Source organism: Tasmannia lanceolata, unplaced genomic scaffold (genome assembly GCF_043159265.1).
Source record: "Tasmannia lanceolata isolate RefF3 unplaced genomic scaffold, GAP_Taslan_0.1 ptg000006l, whole genome shotgun sequence".
NCBI classification, from domain to species: domain Eukaryota; kingdom Viridiplantae; phylum Streptophyta; class Magnoliopsida; order Canellales; family Winteraceae; genus Tasmannia; species Tasmannia lanceolata.
The window spans coordinates 18,297,737-18,319,897 of record NW_027518683.1 but is presented as its reverse complement, the minus strand read 5'-3'; the positions used below and the strand labels follow the sequence as shown (position 1 = coordinate 18,319,897).

At 41.1% G+C, this 22,161-nt stretch overlaps 3 protein-coding genes across 3 annotated transcripts; 1 reads left to right on the top strand and 2 right to left on the bottom strand.

Annotated features, from left to right (window-relative positions):
* Window positions 1-4,648: 4,648 nt before the first annotated feature.
* Window positions 4,649-14,578, top strand: LOC143879994 (UDP-glycosyltransferase 76C4-like). Its single transcript, XM_077382740.1, has 2 exons — window positions 4,649-5,411; window positions 13,579-14,578. The coding sequence occupies exons 1-2, from the start codon at window positions 4,913-4,915 to the stop codon at window positions 14,454-14,456; spliced, it is 1,377 nt and encodes a 458-aa protein (XP_077238855.1). The 5' UTR covers window positions 4,649-4,912; the 3' UTR covers window positions 14,457-14,578.
* A 609-nt stretch (window positions 14,579-15,187) lies between these two features.
* On the bottom strand, window positions 15,188-15,968 carry LOC143879995 (18.1 kDa class I heat shock protein-like). The gene has a single exon (XM_077382741.1). The coding sequence runs from the start codon at window positions 15,874-15,876 to the stop codon at window positions 15,388-15,390; it is 489 nt and encodes a 162-aa protein (XP_077238856.1). The 5' UTR covers window positions 15,877-15,968; the 3' UTR covers window positions 15,188-15,387.
* A 4,633-nt stretch (window positions 15,969-20,601) lies between these two features.
* On the bottom strand, window positions 20,602-21,096 carry LOC143878789 (uncharacterized). Its single transcript, XM_077381021.1, has one exon. It carries the CDS (start codon window positions 21,094-21,096, stop codon window positions 20,602-20,604), a length of 495 nt encoding a protein of 164 aa, XP_077237136.1.
* Between the last annotated feature and the right edge of the window lie 1,065 nt (window positions 21,097-22,161).

The window sequence follows — 22,161 nt, the reverse complement described above, 5'->3', positions numbered from 1 at the left end:
GGTTTTTTTTTTCTTTAAAGCCGATCCAACCCAAGATTTGGTCGGGTTTCTTAAATTGAAAACCGACCCAACCCAAGACTCATGATTTCTCAACCTGACCAGGGTATTTTTGGCTTGGGTCGATGTGAGTAGGGTAAAATCTAACCCACATTGCAACCTTAGTTTCTATCTGAGAATTTCTCCAGTACTGCTTTTGTGGGATGATGCGACTTATGAATGTTGCACCGCTTTGCACTGTCAATGTTCCATCCAAGTAAGGTCCCACATCAAAAAGGGAAAGAAAGTTCATGGGCTATATATAGACCCTTTTCAGTATTTCCAAGGGGCAGGCACTGCGGAGTGGGTCGGGCATGATTAGTGCCGCTGGAAAACAAAATTGAGAGGATAGAAGACCTAAAACTGGACAATATTTACACAGTGGGGTCGGAGCGTGACAAAATGATATTAGACCAAAGGTCATAGGTTCAAAACTCCTTGATATTAAAAAATCCACATGTAATGGCCAACCCAAAAGAAGGGCCACATGTGCCATGTGTAGGCCTGTTAAAATATAAAAGATTAAATAACACCATCTCCAACAACTTAAGCTTTTGGAGTAATTGGTTGCTTCACATGATATAAGAGTTGTACCTCCCATAGTACGATGTGCCAGCGAGGATGCTGGCCCTAAGGGAAGTGGATTATAAGATCCGACATCGAAAAGGGAGAGAGTTCATGGGCTATATAGGTGAACTCTCCTCCTTGTGTAAATGTGTTTTCAGCATCTCCAAGGGGCGGGCCCCATGGATTGCGTCGGGCACAGTTAGTATAAGATCCCACATCGGAAAGGGAGAGAAAGTTCCTAGGCTATTTATTGTGAACTCTCATTCTCCTTGTGTAGACGCGTTTTCAGCATCTCGAAAGGCACAGTTAGTACTGGTGAAAAACAAAAGTGGGGAGGGAGGGAAAACCCAGAATGGGACAATATTTACATGGTGGAGACGGGGCATGACAGAATGGTATCAGAGCCATACCTCCCACAGTAGGGTGTACCAGCGAAGACGTTGGGCCCTAAGGGGGTAGATTGTAAGATCCCACATGGGAAAGGGAGAGAAAGTTTTCGGGCTATATATATGTGAACCCTCCTTCTCAATGTGTAGCTATGTTTTCATTCTTGCAAGGTGGGTCAGGCACAATTAGTACTGCTGTATAACAAAACCGGAGCAAGTTGAGGACCCAGAAAAAATGAGTGCAGCACTAGCCGCCCCGGTCTTGTTCTGCAGCAGCACTAACCGTGCCCGACCCATGATGCAAGGATTTGGAAAACACGTCTACACATGGAGAAGGAGAGTGCGCAAATATAGCCCGAGAACTTTCTCTCCCTTTCCGATGTGGGATCTTACAATCCACCCCCCGTAGGGCCTACCGTCCTCGCTGGCACACCGTACTGCAGGAGGTACGGCTCAAAATAGCATTCAGTCACGCATCAATCCTAATGTGTAAATATTGCTTGGTTCTATGTCTTCTACTAAACACATTTTCAGCATCTCCAAGGGGCGGGCCTTGCATAGTGGGTCGTGGTACGGTTAATGCTACTAGAAAACAAAGCCAATGGAGGGTGGGAAAAACCAGAACCGGAAAATATTTACGCAATGAGCTTGGGGCGTGACAAAATGGTATAAAAAATGAGAGAAAGTTCTTGGGCTATATATGTTAACCCTACTTCTCCATGTGCAAACACGTTTTCAGCATCCATGCGGGGCGGGGTAGGGCGGGTGCTGTTGGGGAAAAAACGGGCCGGGCGAGTTGAGACCCAGAATCGGATAATATTTACACAGTGGGGTCGGTTGGGGAGTGACATGAATGGTATCATAATCGTACCCCCATAGAACGGTGTGCCGGCGAGGACGTGAGACCCTAAGGGGGTGGATTGTAAGATCTCACATCGAAAGGGGAGAAAGTCCGGGCTATATATGTAAACTCTCCTTCTCCTTGTGTATATGTGTTTTTAACATCTCTAAGGGACAGGCTCTGCGGAGTGGGTTAGGCATGGCTAGTGCTGCTGGAAAACAAACCGGGAATGGTGGGAAAACCCAGAATCGGATAATATTTACACAGTGGGGTCAGAGCGTGACAGTGCTCCTAGAAAACAAAATCCGGGAGGGTAGAAGACCTAGAACCGGACAATATTTACACAATGCGGTTGAGGCGTGGCAATCTATCTAATTGGAATGAGTGGTCCAAATATTTCCTATGGCAAAGGATCCTAAACAAATGAGAGAAATTATATGATGAGTGTGCAGGCATGCAAGTGTAAGGAGCAACAACCCTTGATATTCGATCCAACAGCAGTCCATCGAAAAATGAAAAAGTGGTCAGCTGTTGGATCAAATATCAAGGGCAGCACCACTGCTTGCAGTGCAGTGCCCCCCGCAATCATCATATAAAATCTCAAGAAATTAATATTGAAGGGCCTACCTTTTAGGTGAACATTTTCCATATGTAAGTTGTAGTATGCAAACCTGAAACTGAAACATGCGAACCGGCAAAGTAGATTGGTTAGGATAACAAATGCCGTCACTTGAACGATTGAATAGTAAGAAGTCACATAGGAAAAGCTACTGGTGGATTGATCAATCCTTATCTGCTTTGAAAAGGTAAATTGGAATTATGCTCCCAATCCGGGAACTTCATAGTTTACATGTTGTCCATCATCACAGTTCGTAGTGAAATGTTTCGGTAGAATGCACAACCCTACAAACATGAACTAATATGCTTTCAGTTTAAATATTTTTGTATAGACACCCTAGGCCAAAATATTATTTATGACTTGAAGAAAAAACAGGCACAATTTTGCCATAAAAAGAAACAATAAGCCAGATTAAGCAAGCGAAGTTGTGGAACGGATTGGGCTTAAGAAGAATCCAGCTACAAACCATGTCTAAAGGCAATGTGTGACGTACCTAGTATTTCAAGAAAGCAAAAGGAATGAAAAGGGAGACAAAAGTTATAGGCTAAGGCACTACGAATTCTTCATTAAAGAGGGAAATGATATCAGCACAACCATATTTTGATATTTTCACAAATCATCTTGTCTTTTAGTATTAAAAGAGCTGTGAAAAGGTTATTACATTTCCCAAAAAGCTCTCCGGAGCCAATTAAAAAATAAGACAGCTGGGTTTGTGCAAATATCAAAATATGGTTGTGCTGATTATCATTTCCTTAAAGAAAATTCTAAAAAGTTACCAATGTTACGTCACAAGTGACTAACCTCAGTTGAGAAATTATACGGTGCCCGACTGTCAAGTCCCTTGTGCGGTACCACCCTTGACGTTTGATCGAACAGCAGCTCACTGTTGGTTGGATAAAAAATTATGACTAAAATAGTATGGCTATAAATTCGCACTCTCTGTAGGATGATTCGCAGTTTCGCACCTCTTTAACGTGAATTGATGTGGCAGACCTTAACGCGTTTCCACGTTAAACAGATGTGAATCATCCTACACGGGGTGCAAATTTATCATCACCCAATAGTATTTAGTGTGGGTGCCACAACATCGCAAAATCGTCCATGTGCTTTTTCCGCCTCTGATCATGTTCCTGAAGGTCACGTCGCTCTCTATAAGCATCTACTATGACCCGTACTGTATTAACAATTTGAATCGTACAAGATGTTGTTGGCCCACTTCTAACACCCGTTTGGTTGCCGGAATTTTTTTGGTTCTTCGGATTTCTGTGGAACAAAAAACTCCCTGGGAGATTGGTGGAAAAAAAAACTCCCTGCATTACTGCTATCCGAGAGGTGCTTGAAATAATTTTAGGTAGTTTTAGACAAATATGGCTAGTTGTCTTTTCTTATAATTTGAGTCAATGTGGATTTAGAAATTTAGTCAAATAGGAATAGAAGTTGAGTCTAATTTAGAAATTGGCTTCAAATAATTTTATAAAGTAGAGATTTACTCGGAGAAGAAGTTAGTGATTTTTTATAAAAGCCTAATGTTTGTTTTATGAAATAAAGAAATTATATTCTTTCTCGGTAGAGAAAGTTGTTTATCTCGTTCTTCGTGGATTCGAAGAATAGCTCTTAGTGAATTCGACGAGCGCCCTTCGTGGATTCGAAGGTTTATTCCGATCGGTGTTGATATTAATCAACCTCGACTCGTTATTCGCGCTTCCGGCTACACCATTTTTAGTGTGAAGATATTTTTTTTTTTCCTCCAATCTTTAAAACTAGTCACTATCTATGCTAAAAAATGAAAACCCAACCCGACCCGTCCTGGGAAACCAACTTCGGTGGGGTCGGGTTTTCCTGTAAAAATTAGACCACACCCGAGCGTAGCATATGGTTTTGGAAAACCCCACGCAGACCCGAGTTGCACTCCTAGCACCGATGTAGCCTCTACAATGACGTTAGATGCCTTGCCTAGTGGGCCTATGAAACCTGTTTTGACCTCACGTTCAGCTAAGGGACGAAGGCGCCATTGCTATCAAACAACGTCATCAGCAACCCGCCAGCCAGCAAATTGAAGGGCGGTTCAAACCTACCGAAATCATACTATAATATTAGTTAATAGCGTAAAGTTGACATAGACAATAGCCAAATATAGACAAGAACATTGTATAAAATATCAAGGGAAATGATTTCAGCTCTTCATTGTTTTGATAAACATGTGCTCCACTTGGTTGCGTGTAGTATTTTAAGATCTTTAAGAGCTTTTTGAGAACCGTTGCTCCACTTGGTTGCGTGTAGTATTTTAAGATCTTTAAGAGCTTTTTGAGAACCGTAAGGGCCCTTTAAATACTACACAATAAAAATTGGAGTGCCTGCTTATCAAAACATTAGAGTGCAGAAATCATTTCCCAATATCAATCTAGCGTTGGGAGCAATACACATTGTGTGAAAGGAAATAACCCAAATTCAAAACCCAATTGAATGGCAAGAGAAGGAGAAAGGCAATGGCAAGAGAAAGGGAAAGGTCCTCGCTTATTGCTTTTCCCAACCCCTTTACAAGGCCACATCACCCCCATGCTTCAGCTAGCCACCCTCCTCCACTGCAAAGGCTTCTCCATCACTATCCTTCATACAAACTTCAATTCCCCCAACCCTTCCAGTTACCCTAACTTCAGCTTTGAGTCCATCTCGGATGGTCTATCAGAACAGCAAACTTCCAGAATAAACTTCATGACCATTGCCACGGCCCTTAATGCGAATTGCGAAGTGCCTTTTCGGGATTGCTTGGCTGGAATGATGTTGGAGAATACAGGAGAAAGGATTGTTTGCATCATTGATGATGGTCTATTTCAGTTTCTACCAACAGTTGCAAAACATTTCAAGCTCCCAAGATTGATTTTAGAGATGAACAGTGTCGCTTCTTTTGTTGCCTACGTTGCCTTTCCACTTCTCAAACTAAAGGGGTACTTTCCCATCCAAGGTATGTATCAACGTTTTGCATAGACGTTTTTTTGGTGTTTTTCTTTCAACCATGTTTTAGAAATCGCTTGAAACTCTGATAAACTCGAACTGTTCTAGTTGGAAGCGTCAATGGTTATCCCAATAAAACTTACCCATTTTCTCTAGGTTGGTTTTTATAAAAATTAGCTGCACCAATCAATGTAAGGCCGGAGTCAAATGAGAAATAAAAATGAGAGATACCAATCCATCTAAGGAATAATGGAATATGCGTAACCCACGGGAAGAAGACAAAACAATAAAGCTGAAGAAAATTGAGCCATATGTTTGTAGGCTATCGACATGGTCTGTTTTTCCAATGTTTAGCCACCATTTAGTTGAAATAAAAGACAAATGAGTCAGTATATTAGTAGTTTCTTTGTGGAAGCCGAAAAGGTAAGTTACATACATAGATTTTTTTATTATAAAAAGTCAGACTAGGCAGGCGGTTGCCATTGGGATCTATCTAAATAATTGTTTTTTTGGGTCCCACCTATACATGTATGCCGAATACAATCTTGAGACAACCCACTTATCTTCGCAATGGTGAATAAAGACTGTTTGGTCGCATAATGTTACGGGTTATGTACTTACTAGTAAAAAACCCGTGCGATGCACGGGCCGACAAAGAACGGTACGGACCACGTTATAGGTTGATCCAAACCGTCCATGTGATGGAACACAACATAAATAGGTTTTGCCCCAAAAATCATTTCCAGAGGCTGATCCTAGCCCTCCAATCTATAGATGTTTCCATAATTCCTCTTATCTTAAATCGAATGGTTAAGATCACCCTATAGTTTTTTAATTAAAAAACCATAAAGGAGGGGGGTAAGATCGAAATTATACGCTTTAATGGGTGCCTTTGTTAAAAGCATAAGGGAAGGGTAGGATTGAAATTATATGATTCAGTGGATGCCTTTGTTAAAAGCATAAAGGAGCGGGGGTAGGATTGAAATTATATGAGTTGAATGGGTGCATTTGTTCAAAAAAGTCAAAAAATGTGAGGTGTAATTCTCACGTAATTTTCAAAAAAATCGAAAAAACTCTCCTCTTTTCATCCCAGCTTATTGAATTAGATAAGTTTTTTTTGTTATTTTTGGCTTCCGCATCAGCAAAATACTTTGTTTGGTTGTGTGTAGAGTTTCAAAGTATTGAGGAGAAAGAGTATCATGTCAGCAAAATACTCTATTTGGCTACATATATAGTTTCAAGGTATAAAGACTACTTTCATATGACTCCATCACTTAATTTCTTCTGGCCCTATTAGTAAGGGGGAGGCGGAGGGTCCAATCCTTTACGAGTACTTAGCACAACCTGCCGCTATCTAAATGTGGCACAGACTTTCTCGAGCCATCCTCATCAGTCATAAAAGTGTTTCTTCCCTTCCCATATAACAATTTGACGCTGCTATATATTTGATAGAATAGAAAAGTGTTTCTTCCCTTCCCATATAACAATTTGACGCTGCTATATATTTGATAGAATAGAATTGTAGTTCAAAATGTGGCTTATCTAGTTATCTCCTCCTTGTCTGCCCATGTAGCATACCGGCAAATACCATCAAAATCCAAGCAAGAAATCCACTAAAAGGTGGCGACTTATTCTAACCATAATGGGATCTTTTCCTAGTAGAATCTTAGGATTATTGCTTTTTCTCTCTGTGGAGGCCCGTCCCCGGTCCCCGGCATCCGTTCCTACCCACTGTTGTCACGCCGTCCGCACCTTCATCGTGTCTTCACTTCTTGGGTGGAGTGTCTCACAAGTGTGTAGGTGTTTGTGTGGTTGGATCGCTTACTAAGGGTGATCAATGTTGATGGTGAGGGTTCCACTTGAGATCGGGGTCAAAACAAGATCCTTCAAGGATAAGATAGAGTCACCACTTGGGATTACGGCCCAACCACGACTCTATGAGAACCAGAAGGCATCACAAAGATGTGAGTTGTTTCCAATTACAGGCTCAAAAGGAGTTGGGCACCGGCCTCGCCCAGTCTAAAACTAGTCTCTACTTTGAAGTTTGAACGCATAAGGATTGGATCATCACTTTCATGATCGGAGGAGCCTCGCTTGCTCCGTATGTGAGGGGATCATCCTTCATAAATCTCACTGTGACTTGCTTTTTTTTAATGAGTGATGTGGGTCACACTCTGATTTCTTCAATCTGAAGAGTATGAGAGTGAGCAAGTGCATGCAGAAGTGATATTTGATGTTCTTCGATGCTCAAATCTCCGAATGCGGATGAAATTTCCAGGACAGTTCTTCGATTTTTTGTGTTTTCTTGATGATTTCTTCAAAGATGCATCTTCAATCTTGCAAGGAGACACAAGAAAATCAAATATAAAAATAATCTTGCATTCAACAAGATGAAAAAATGAGGAAAAAGGAGAAAAGATGAGCAAATTCCAATCTCAATTTCCATTTCGAAGAAAACAAAAGGATAAAAGACGAGAAAATCTCTCTCTCTCCCTCTCTCCAAAAAAGAATCTCAATATTTTCAAATCAACAAAACTAATTGAAGAACACATCAAGGGGCTTTACATTGATGGCCATGAAATGCCAAAACTACGCCTAATGAAATATGGCCTTTCCATACCACCCCTACCAAGCTAAAAGTCATAAAAGTACATGAAAAAGTACTAAAATGAGTAACTACCACTAAAAGAAACAAAGTAAATCCTATACTAATGAACACTGAGGGTTGATATCAAAATTTCAAAGGGAATGCTCCTGTACCAAACTCCCTATTCTTGAAAGAACTCATCCTCGAATTCCTTATCAACCTCAACAACGTGGTAGTCTGTCTGGGTCAAATATGGAGATAACCCACTCTAATAGTAGCAGTAATAGTCCATCAAAGTCACCTATCTGTCTGATAAAACCTGCCAAAAATGGTTCATCCTGGCAAGGGTGGCAGCATGATGAAGTGGTGACCTGAATCGATCCAAATATCTCGTAAAAAATTGTAGAGAAGTGAACTATCATGCGCATCGATAGCCTCGTATTCAACGCCTATGGGCAGAATCATCTCAACATGAACCACATTTGTCAGTAGGGGCGATGGCACATGAAAGGGAAGGGGGCAATTGCCCCCCTTAATTTTTGGGAAAAAAAAAATACCTTTATTTTTTAGAGGAATGCTAGTTAGCCGCTTGAATGTACTCTGGATCTGATTGGTTGCAAATTTGCCTAGCTAGCATTTTTCTTGCAATAAAATCCGTCTCTTTAACAAGAGTTAAAGAAAAATCCCTAATTTGTCGCTTTCCCTCTTTTATCAATTATCTATATGCTATTTTTTCGCTCCAATAAAGAATTCCTAATTAGACGGTTTTCCTCTTTAATAAGTTAGCTTTAACCTCGTTAAGGCAATTTTAAGTTGTAATGCAGTGAGAGATTGATTGGGATAAGCTTTAACTACATCTTCGCCTGAGAGAGAAAATTGGGATTATCTTTACGGGACCCACCAACATCCAAACTAACATATAGCTTCTGGCCCCTCACTATGTGTAGTATGGGATTGGATCCATCGATCTGATCGGCTCACGAGTATGGCCCATTCCCGTTGCACCCACATTGATTGGATGATCCTGGCCCCTAGATCCATTAATCGTCAATTATCTTTAATCCAAGAAAAGTTAAACCACTAAATTTTTGTAAGCCGTGTCTTACGGATGAGATATCCTTTTTACATAGGACTAAGACACCTAAGAAAGTTCAAGGGAACGACACCATGGAAGTAATTGAAATGAAAGGGAGTCGGTATTTATTGTAGATGATTGCAGAGGCTTAATTTTGTGTGTGGTCCCATGGATTCCCTTCTGGTACCCTGGACAAAAAAATTACTATAATTTTTGCCCCCCTTGTGTAAAATTTCTGGTATCGCCCCTGTTTGTCAGGTGTTAGTCATTTGTAACATCGGTATCTTGGTGCCCCTCATCTGTATCTACATGTGTCAAGGAATCGTCTGCATCATAGATCACTGCAATCTCTGTCATCTCCATAGGCTGCATCTCTGTACGCTCTGTAATCTAACGCAGCATCTATGTCAGCCTCATCATTAGCAACCATAGGCTCATCACTAGCATCATCATCGATGCCAGTGCCAACCTCATTCTCGTCTGTGTTTGACTTGAGAATAATAATCCCCTCTACTGCATCATGAGACTCTGATTGTTTGTCATCATCATCATTAGTAGTAGTCGCAACAGGCGTAGAAGGACATCGACAAGGACAAGCTACCCCGTCGTCTCACGAGTCTTCGTCTGAAAAGGAGATGACCTGGTCTTTGCCTTCTTACTTTGACCATAAGTTGAGCTGATGAGCTCGGCTCTTGTAGACAACCTACGACTTGCGAGCATAGAGAAGGTGCCAGTAGGGCCTAGAGTTTGGACTCTAGGAGACCCTTGGATGCTTATCATATAAGGAAACATGTACGAATTGAGTTGGAGGAGAAGATTTATGAGAGCTAGTTGTGTGATGCTTACCTTAGAGTTTAATTCCCCCTTTATAGACTTAGAGTCCTTGGCAACTGAGGAAACTTGCCTTTGTTGGATTCTTTTGTTATTACTAGATTCCGGAAAATTCGGTTTCCATGTTTATCTTGCCGCCAATGAGATTGACTTTTAGGGTTTGTAGAAGAGTAATAAAAATGACCCTTTTTTCCTTAGCCATCTTTAAACTCTAGGCGCCAAGGGTTAGCATCTGATTGGATGTCGGTTCGGTTGGCTCAGATCAGCTGGCCGTTATGACTGGCTTAGGTGAACAGGCTCAGATCGGTTGGCCATTCTGTTTAGCTTGGGTCGGACGGCTCACATTGGTGGTCAGATTTTACCCCCAACACATTGCCCCCCACTTCCTTGGGCCGATTTAGGCTAAGAAAGTAGTCTCTTATCCCAATTAACATAGGTCGTCTTGCTGGGTTGTGACTTGTGAATAGTTAGTGAGGTCGTCTTATCCCAATTCACCTCAACCGTTTAGGCCAATTGAGCTGTTGAGGTCAGGTCGTCAATAGAGATTTGCTGACCTGTAGAGGTCAGCTCGGTCATTGCTGTGCTGTTATGGTCAGGTCGGCCGTTGAGTACAATTGAAGTGTTGAGATCAGCTTGGTCATTGAGGTCAACTGAGCTATTGAGATCAGCTTAGTCGTTAAGGTCAGTTCGGCATTTGCTGAGCCATTGAGGTCAGCTCGGCCATTGAGATCAGTTGAACCATTGAGGTTTGCTCGGCCGTTGAGATTAACTAAGCCATTGAGGTCAACTCAAGTGAGGTAAGCTGAGCCGCTTAGGTCAGCTTAGCCATGGAGATCAGTTGAGTCATTGAGGTCAACAGAGGTGTTGAGATCATCTGAGCCGCTGAGGTCAGCTCAGTTGTTACGATGATCAACCTGGAGTGGTCCCGTGATATTAAATCGGTCTGAGTAGGTTGACCTTGAGGTGATCATCCTGGGGTGGTACCTTGGATTTAGATCAGGTCGTGTAGGATGGCCGTGAGGCGATCAACCCGGGGTGGTCCCTTGTTTTAGATCCGGCCAAGTCGGTCAACCACAGAGCGATCAACTTGGGATGGTCCCTTGGCTTTATATCAGGCCAAGTAGGTCAACCTTAGAAGCAATCAACCAGGGGTGGTCTCCTGGTTTTAGATCGGGCCGAGCAGGTCAGCCATAGAAGCGATCAACCCAGGGTGGTCTCTTAGTTTTAGATGGGGCCAAGTAGGCCAACCTTTGAAGCGATCAACGTAGGGTGGTCCCCTGATTTTAGATTGGATTCCTCTTCTTGCCTTAGTGTACTCTTTTTCGGAACTGTTGCCATGCTCAAATATGCTTTTTCTTATGCTTCCCACGAATGACGCAAATTTGTTGATGCTGAAATCCGAACTGGCTCTCAACTAAAGAGGTGTTGCCTGTGCTCGACTGAAGAGGTGTTGAGCTCATCTGAAGATGTCCTGCGATGAGCTCGGCTGAAGAGGTTCCGCGAGTTGAACTTGGTGGAAGAGGTCCCGCGATGAGCTCGTTTAAGCGCAGGAGTGACAACTATAGAATTAACTATCGCAGCTATCATACGCATTGAGGCGGGACTCTAAGTTCACAGTGCCATTACGGATGATCCTACTGATGCATGTTTACATCCCATAGCTTCTACAGATCGCTTTGCCCAATTTATCTTCGGTGGAAGAGTGCTCGATCACTCTCTACATCAAGAAGACCCCCACTGGTATGATTGCTCTTCATTCTTGCCGCAAGTAAAGGAGCAGAAAAATGATATAATAAATTGATAGGAGAAAGATGCATTCTGGGAACTAATTCCAGTAATCTGGCCACTTTCATGAGTAAGAAATTGCCAAACATTCCAAAATGACAAAGGTACACATGGTGGCAATTTTGGTTATCTAGATTTAATTACATTATTGAAAGAATTCCAGGCAAAGACCACCATCTGCTGAATGCCAAACATTCCAAAATGACAAAGGTACACATGATGGCAATTTTGGTTATCTAGATTTAATTACATTATTGAAAGAATTCCAGGCAAAGACCACCATCTACTGAATGCACTTACAAGAGAGATGAAAATGATGAGAACCTCGCCAGCAACTGCTACAAGTTCTTCAAGTTCTCACTTGCATTAGTATTCAGTCAGAACACCCCTTCGCTATAAGGGCAGACAGAATGCCAAAAAAGCAGAAAAGATGTCCTAGAGGAAGTGCTATTAGCGCTGAGCTCGTCTAAAGAGGTCCCACGAGTCTTCATTTGAAAAGGAGAGAAGTAGCAGGTCTTTGCCTTCTTACTCAGACCATGAGGTGATGGGCTCGTCTCCTTTATAGGACCTACGACTTACGAGCAGAGAGAAGGGGTCGACTCTAGGGGGACCCTCAGATGCATAATTTAGATATTGCAAAAGGTACAAACTGAGCTGGAGAAGAAGAGTTATGAGTGCTAATTGTGTGATGTGTAGCTTGGAGTTTGGCCCTCCTTTTATAGACCGAGTCCTAGGCAGTTGAAGTCTTCTGTGATTGGACGAGCTCCAGGTTTGCGAGCGCTTGTGAGCGTACCTCTAGGCAGTTGAAGTCTTCTGTGATTGGACGAGCTCCAGGTTTGCGAGCGCTTGTGAGCGTGCCTCTTAACTCAATATTGGGATTTCCTGAGTCGGTGCAAATCAGGAATTTACCTTTGGCTCGCGAATGCTAATGCGACTCGAACATCAGAGCAAGAGAGTAGTTGCTCTTTGTTCCAAGGGAAGTAGCTACTAGAAGCACTCGCGGATACTCGCTTGTTGCTCCACCTCACGCTCGAACGAGAGTGGGAACGCAAGTGTTGTTCCAAGTTTATCCTGCCCACAACGAGATTGGCATTTAAGGTTTCTAGAAGAGTTACAAAATGACCCTTTTTGCCGCTAGCTATGTTTAAACTCCGGGCACCACGTGTTAGCATCTGATTGGATACCAGGGCAGCAGGCTCAGATCAGTTGGTCATTCTGTTTGGCTCAGGTCGGCCAGCTCCCTATTAGAGGTCGGATTTTACCCCAACATGGCTTATCAACGACAAATTTCTCATTGTAGAAACGAAGTAGGAAATAGTTCTTTTCTTAGATAAATAGACATGTAGAGGGCCTATAATAAAGATTCCAATCCAAGGGAAATTAAACAGGAATCCATCTCTTGGAGGTGTGACAGATAAGAGAAGGCTATGATAGAAATTGATGCCGTAAAAGGATGTGCATTTTAATACTTGTCTGGTTTACCTTAAAATTTTTTTCTTTTGTATTTATGATCTTATTTTACATTTTACAAAATGATTTTATTCCGTGAGAAAACAGACCCAACTTAACTCTAATGCTTTATAACATAGCAAATAGGCAGATACATCCCCAAGTGAAAAACAGTCAGGGTATTTTCAGCACTTTTCAAACCTAAAATACAAGTCTTAATGAGACATGTCCACAGGCCTTGTGTATGTAAGTAGCATTCCTTTATTATATAATGCAGTCTACATCCTAATGGAAATTGTTGGCCCCTTCTTCATTGATTTGAACCACCCATATATTTGGCCCAACAGCAAGAAGAATGTGTGGGACTTAAATTGGTTCAATCCTCTATTCTCATGTCCATTCCCCTTTATCCTCTGCTCATTAACAGATTTCATTGATTTGTCTTACCAGATCCTATGTCCAAGACCCCAATTCCAGAGCTTCCACCCCTCAGAATCAAGGACATACCAGACATCAAGGGACAAAGCCCGGACACCTGGTATGAAATGGTAGCCAATTCTCTCAATCAAATAATGGACTCTGCAGGATTCATCTGGAATTCCTTTGACCACCTTGAACACACTTCACTGACTGAACTTAGACATGATCATCAGTTTCCAATTTTCCCAATAGGCCCTCTCCATAAATACTCATTACCCTCCTCTTCCACAAGCTTGCTTGTCCAAGACCGTACTTGCATGGACTGGCTAGAGAAACAGGCACCCAAGTCTGTGATCTATATAAGTTTTGGCAGCTTAGTTGCCATAGAGAAAACAGAACTAGTGGAGACAGCTTGGGGAATAGCCAATAGTATGCAGCCCTTTTTGTGGGTCATTAGACCAGGCTCAGTAAATGGCTTTGAATGGGTTGAATTGCCTGAAGGTTTTGAAGAGAAAACAAGAGACAGGGGTTTGGTGGTCAAGTGGGCCCCACAGCAAGAAGTCCTGGCCCACCCTGCTGTTGGGGCTTTTTGGACCCATAGTGGATGGAATTCTACATTGGAGAGTATATGTGAAGGAGTTCCCATGCTCTGTTGGCCATTTCTGGGGGATCAAAAGGTGAATGCTAGGTTTGTCAGCCATGTTTGGAGGATAGGTGTGCAACTTGAGGATGGATTGGAGAGAGATGAAATAGAGAGAGCCATAAAGAGATTGATGGTGGAGAAGCAAGGGGAGGAAGTGAGAGAGAGGATTAGTGCTGTGAAGGAGAACGCAGAGATTTGTTTAAGGGAAGGAGGTTCTTCACATGAGTCCCTGAATAGTTTGGTTGATTATCTCATGTCTTTATGATATGTTCTTGTCTTTTATATCCTTGTTACAGTGCTTTTAAGTTGAATATTTCATACAAATGGTGTACAATTATCTGATTTTGAATCAATTCTTGCCACAGCATTTTTTCGAATAACTACAAATGGAGTCAAAATGAGGAAACTTGATTACTGTAATTTTCATCCCAATCATGTTCAAATCAACATTTGTTAAGTCATAATGCTATTTATATCTTCTTTCCATGAAGAACCCTAATTACATATCCAAGAATCTAGCCAAATTGATTTAAGCACATAAATGTAGGGATCGAAGAGACTATGGCAGATCATGTTCACCAAGAAATGATCAGAAATTGGATCTTGGTCTATTTGAGATCATTCCTTTTAATCGTAATCAAAGATCTTTTCTTGTTAATCGTTTCTTTTCCGAACAAATCAAAGAACCTAATGGATCGAACTAATCCTTGGCTGCTACTAAACATATCGGCCTTGCGTTGCCGAAGGAACATTCTGATAAGGAGGATGAGACTGAGAGCAAGCAACCTCATTTTGTCGTTTCCTTCACGTCAAAGAACACAAATTAAAGCAGGCAACCCATAATTTCTCTTCTAGGTATGCATTCTCAATGTTGGGTTGGGTTGAATGAGAGAGAGAGAGAGAGAGAGAGAGAGATTTGTAAAAGCAAATCAGAAGCCCAAAGACCCATTTACAAGAACACCCTATCTTATCCTTCACAAACTAACAAAAGACTGATTTTATATGAAAATCACAAATCCATTAAACTGAAGACCAGAAGACATATAAGCCCAACACAAGAACACCAACAAAACCTTTCTACAACACCCACAAGCGCACACACACACACAAAAAGACCCATATACCAAAAACAGAACAATAAAAAGACTCCACAAACCACTCTTAGAACCAAAACCCTAAACCCCCAAAAACCCATCTCACCCAGAAATCTCAATCGATTTCACGTCAGCCTTCTTCACATCCTCTTTAGGCACAGTCACAGTAAGAACCCCATTCTCCATCCCAGCCTTAACCTCTCCCACCTTGGCATTTTCCGGCAATCTGAATCTCCTCATAAACTTCCCACTGCTCCTCTCCACCCTATGCCACGTGTCACTCTTCTCCTCACTCTCCCTACTCCTCTCCCCACTAATCTGCAAAACCCTCCCATCTTCAACCTCCACCTTAACCTCCTCCTTTTTCAGCCCCGGCAAATCCGCCTTGAACACGTGTGCCGTCGGAGTCTCCTTCCAATCAAAATGAGCTCCGGCGAATGCCGCTGTTTCGGTCGGAAACTGGTGCCGGAATTCAGAGAGTGGCCGGGAATTTCCAAAGGGAAAACCCTCGAATGGGTCCCACACTTCCAGTGAGAATGGATCGAATACGTTGGTTCGACGACCTCCAAAGAAGCTCGGGATGATCGACATTGTTTCTTGTATTGGAAACTGTTTGAGAAATGTATTGGGAATTTTTTCTTTTCTCTCTTTTGTGTAAAATCTGTTATGGTGGTGAGATTTTATAGAGGGGAATGGTTCTGGAGAGTTCTTGTGGTGGAATTATCTACAGCTCTCCGGAATGTTCTACACACTCTGTTTTTTGGATGAGATTTAAATTATAACCTCTCTTTTTCAGACAATTACTCCAAATGCCCTCCACATGCTTTTAAATCTAAAGAAATGTAACTTACCAAGATGACCCCACACGATAGCCTTTGCACTTGTCTAATAAAATGATCGAGGCCGTTGATCCCGCAAGTTACAACCTGTAGGGAAAAGGTTCATTGGGCAACAATTTGGCTATAAGACACACAAAGACATAGTATGGTTGCCAAATTAACACTACTAAAAATGCATCTTCAATTGCAAGGTGCTACTAAGATATTTTACTAATATAATTTAGTAAAAGTGAGCTCATATATGATATATTTCCCCAATTTCATTCCCTGGGACACTTGCTTTACCTCTTTAGCAACTTTTAACACTGGCTAAGGTTGGTAGCCATCAATTAGTTGTTAATAATTTTTTAAATTAGAAAAATATCCCTGTAATCATTCGCCCAAATCATAACCCGAGAAATTATATGATGAGAGGCCGTATGAACACATAAAGGTGGTACGATAAAGGTACCACCTTTGATATTTGATCTAACAGCAGCTCCTCAAAAAGTGAGCTGCGGTAGGATCAAATATCAAAGATGGGATGATGAATATGTGTAGCTACAGTTGGATCAAATATCAAGGATGGGATGATGGATACGTGTTCATAAGGCCTTTCATCATATAAATTCTCGTCATAACCCTTCTTTCTCTCTCTTATATCCCACATGTCTCCCGCCCGGCTTTCGACAGCTTCCGGGCAGCTAGAAGCATTAGAAGAAGCTGGGGTGGTACAAGGAAGAGAGAAAGCTGGTTATGGAATTATATTCCCAACTCCGCTCTCAATACAGAATCAGGAAGGTTCTCAGTCCAACTCCGTCTCTTGTTGAAGTTCCTGCTTGAAATTTCATTGTGGGACAAATTAATCAGACTGAAGAGTTAAGACAACAGATTGCTTATTTGCATGAAAATCCAATGTAGATGAAAGGAACCCATGGAATAAGATAAGAAATGAGTGTCATAACAAAATGGCTTCCAGGAACCCCAACAGAAACTCAATACAAACAGCCCAAGAACCCATGAAACTTCTGAGAATGCGACAACAACTAAGAGAAGCTTATGTTTCACTGATTACCAGAAACAACAGCAATAGTTATGCTAATTCTTTGATTCTTTCACTAGAATCTGGTCTTTGTTTGTATTTTTTTCTGCAAGATTATTCTGTAATGGGTCTTGCATTATAAACACCAAACTTTGAAACAAAGTAAGACAATAAAAATCCAAACCACAAATCCAGTGAAGTGCTTTTAATCCAAATCACAAACTCGACTAGGATGGTGTGTGTGTGTGTGTGTGTGTGTGTGTGTGAGAGAGAGAGAGAGAGAGAGAGAGAGAGAGAGAGACGATTTGAATCAGCACCCTTATTATACATGTAAAAAAAATGTTAAAACAAATAAAAATGCTGAATTCTCCTTACCAAGACATTTCACAATATAATTTAGTATAAACGTCAAAACAAATTGATCATTACACTGACTAAATAAAAATGTTGAATTCTACCTATAATACCCCCTAGCATTTGCTTTCGATGAATTTTTTTATTTTTTATTTTTGAATGGTAGATAGTATTAATAATAGCGAGATGGTCAATACAGATAATACAAGATCGAATAAGAAAACAAAAGAAATATCAAGGGGGGAGATAATCAAAACACTCCAAACTTTCTCTGGATACGCCATCTTTAGCTAACTTATCCGCTACCCCATTTGCACTTCGCTTGACATGATACGCAACTATTTGATATCCTCCAATATTATCCTGAATTTCATCAAAAAGAGCTGCAAATCTCCAAGGAAATGAATGAGTTCCATTGAACCATCTAATTATATTCTTTCAGTCTCCTTCTATCTCCACCTTTTCCAATTCAACATTGCTTAGAAGTTTAATTCCATGGTGTATGGCCCGCACCTCCGTCTCATTTGCATCCGAGATACCTATTGGGCCCGAATATGCCCAAATGACATTTCCTTGGTCATCTCTTTATACTCCCCCTATTCCGGATGGACCAGGATTTCAAATACTCGAGCCATCAAAGTTAAGTTTCAATAGTTCATGGGCGGGTGGCTCCCACACTTGATCCACTTTGAGCTCTTCCCTAGCTCCATTGCAAATTACTCTCCAACCATACCATAGATCATATGCAGACACAAATGCAAAGCTAGGGAAGGTTCTCACCCAAGGTATTATGATTGTCATCATCTTATTAAATAGGAATAGAGGTCTCTTTGATACTCCTTTGAAAACCCGTGCGTTTCTCTCTTTCCATAGAACCCATAAAGTTACAAGAAATGCTACCTTCTATAGGATCTTTCTTTTTCCCTTCCACGGAGTCAATTCCCAGTTTTCTAGCAATTCTGCAAGTTTGGCTGGGAAGACCCACGCTACACCAAATCGTGATAACAATCTACTCCACAACTCTCTTGCTACCTTGCAATGTAATAGTAAATGATCCACCGTTTCCGTCACTTGTAAGTATAGAGCACAATGATCGATGATTAGCATATTTCGCTTTCTCAAAAGGTTGACTGTCTGGGTCCTTTCTAAAATTGCCGCCGATGCAAATACACAAACCCTTGGGGTAGCTTGGATGCTCCAAATCTTGGCTACATTAGAGGATACAGAGCATGGGACTAAATGGTGGTAGAAGGATTTTACGGAGAAATCCCCCCCCCCGAGTTCCAAATCCAAATTCTTTTATCTTCCCCAAAGCGTTTAATGTAGCATTTTTCCAAAGTTGCCAGCAATCTATCCACTGACAAGCTCTCTGTCAAAAAAATTCCTTCTAAACATTAGAGTCATGGTGACCCCATTCTCCCTGCGAATAAAGCAGTCCTTGAAACAATGGACTTGTGAGTTGTAGGATCCATGCACTTCCAACCTTTCTTCCTTTCATCATACCCAATGAAAATACACTTCTTCGCCTTAGCATCCAACTTAGTTCTCCTTTCATCCGGCACATGTACATAGCAAATTGAACCAAAAACCTTGAAATGCTTAACACTAGGCTTCACCCCCAAACATCAACTCATAAGGAGACTTTATATTAATCGGACTAAGAGGCACCCGATTAATCACATGAGTTGCACATGCCATACCTTCCGCTCATAAGGCCTTGGGTAAGTTCTTTGCATGCAACCAACTTTTACAAGTTTCCACAAGATGCCTAATCTTCCTCTCCGCAACTCTGTTTTGTTGAGGCGTATAACACAAGTGAGATCCCTTTGGATACCATGATCACGACAAAACATAGAAAATTCATCGGAAGTAAACTCCTCACCATTATCAGTTCTCAACCACTTGATCTTCTTATGAAGCACACCTTCAATGGTCTTCTTGAACTCAACAAACTTGGAGAATGCATCGGATTTCTCCCTTATAAAATATACCCAAGTGAATCTAGTAAAATCATCAACAAATAATAACATATAGCGGAAGCCGAAAGTGAAGATGTCCTACAAGGTCCCATTACATCACTATGGATAAGCTCCGATGGGGCCTTGCACCTTGAAAGAGACTTGTCAAATGGAAGACAATGTGCCTTACCATATTGACAACCCTCACACACCTTTCCACCACCAAAAGAATTCAAATTTGGTAGCCCATTCACTAGATTCTTAATCACCGTGATCTTCAATTTGTTCATGCTAATATGACCCAATCTAGCATGCCAAATTGAAGCGCCATCATTTGTACTCATTTTATCAACATATAAAGTTGAAGCCGATAAAACAAATAAATCTTTAACCCTCTTACCGGTATAGACAACATCCGGCTTCAAGCTTGAAATATTCCGAAGAAATTTCACCTCTTTAGGCCCGAACAAAACATAATTTCCCACATCAACCCCATTTGCCACAGAGAAAAGATTCTTCTTCATGCCGGGAATATGAAACACACTCTTAAGTGTAATGGGATTGTCATTCGCTCCACCAATGGTGATGACCCCTTCTTTCTCTACCGGATATATGGTGTTATCCGCCGTGATGATAGCATCATTACCTTCATATTTTTGGAACTTTGGGAACTTAGATTCGTAGCCGGTAAGATGATGCCCACAACCGGAATCAACAATCCAATCATCCTCAAAATTGATGGATGCCAAAGCACCCACCGTAGTAGTTTCCGCCACGAAACATCTACCCCAATCTTCTTCATGTTTTCGGTCATCAACATTTTCGGCTACATTATCATCTTTCAATTTCTCACGGCAATTCTTTTGTATATGCCCAAGTTTATCACATCGGTAACACTTGATACCCTTTCGGTTTCCATTACCCATAACGGATGATCCACCTTTACTTGAAAAAATTTTCTTCTCTTTGTATTTGTTGAAGGGCTTCTTGTTACTTGAAAACATTGATTCTCCTTCACTCCCGGATATTGAACAGCCCGCCATTTGTCTAGCTAAAGACTCTTGTAAAGTAAGAAGATTCTCAAACTCCACCAAAGAAGGTTGTCGATCCCACCCTTGAATCGACGTAACATATGGAATGTACTCTACCTTTTCAACCCACGAATAATATGCCGCTTCATTCGTACCTCCGAAATAGGCTCTTCCAGATCCATTAGAGAAATCTCCAAACAAAGATTCTTAATCTTCAAAAAGAATTGAGAAATAGAGAGATTACGTTGTGTAGTATTCGCTAACTCATTCTCCAACATTTGTAGACGAGCCATATTCTTCTTGTTGAGCAATCCATCAAGGGTAGTCCAAATCTCACTCGCCGATTTACACCCAATAATGTGCTCAAACAAGTCATATGAAATAAACCTCTTCAAAAGAAATTCGGCCTTGGCATTCTTCATCCTCCACGCCTTCAATACATCGGCATTTTCTTGTGTATCTTCCAGAGCTACAATGGCATTTCCACAAACAACCTCCCATAAATCTTCTCCAACAAGATAAGACTCCATACATGTTCTCCATATCTTGTAATTTGAATGATTTAGTAACTCAATACCGAGTCCACTAACTCTTCCAACCATATCCATCTTCAAAGTACCGATTAAACTTCTTCACCAAGGAAATCTAGACAAGCACCTACTACCACCCTTGTGGCTCTGATACTATATAAAGGAAGACGGATTTCACAACACCGGAAAATCTTCTTCTCAAATAGTGAAACAAAAGTTTACACTAGCCCAAGATGAACAACCAAAGTAGAAGAAGAACAATGCCCAAAAAAGAGATGTGTTTCAATATATGATAGAAAGAACAACACTACAAGATAAACAACAATAAAAAGCAAGAAGAAAGCTTGCACACAAGAGAGCTTCAATGGAGCTTCAATGGAGGTCTAGGATAGTGGAGAATCTCTACAAAAGTAAAGTTAATGAGAATAGGCTAGTTAAAGGAAAGTAGAGAAGTAATAGCTTTGGTAAGAGATAGTGGGTATGGGAAAGTGGAGACTTTAATGCTAGGAGAGTGGTAGTGGGTTTAGAGTTTCAAGTAGGATTTGAATTTGAAATAGAAAGTAGTGGGAAAAGTTGTAGCAAATATGTGTGGCTCACACATGTGCAAGCTAGCCCAACAAAAGACCAAAATGCCCATTGACACAAAATTACAAATTTGTCCTCACTGCATCTCTCAAAATAAAACAAAATAAAGCTAACCAAAAAATACACTTTTACGTTTCATTGATTGATGGAATAAATTTAGGGGAGTGATAAATCTACTCCCCAAATTGATAAATCGACTCCCCATGTGTCTTTCTCTCTCCTCTAGGTTAGAGAGAGAAAGAGGAGAGAAAAAGACACATGGGGAGTCGATTTATCCATTTGGGAAGTCGATTTATCACTGCCCTAAATTTAAATACAATGACTATGCCATGACACTATTCAACCAACCCAAATATTCTCCTAGACTTGGCTCACCCTCCTACTATGCCATGACACTATTCAACCAACTCAAACAAACATTGTACGTGAGATTTCCTAGACTCCTACTTCTACTCACCTACTTATCCTAAACAAACTCAATCTCTAGAGATAGATATCCATCTAACAGACACCTGTCTTATTGGACACCTCAAAATAGCACTTATCTATAATACCTAT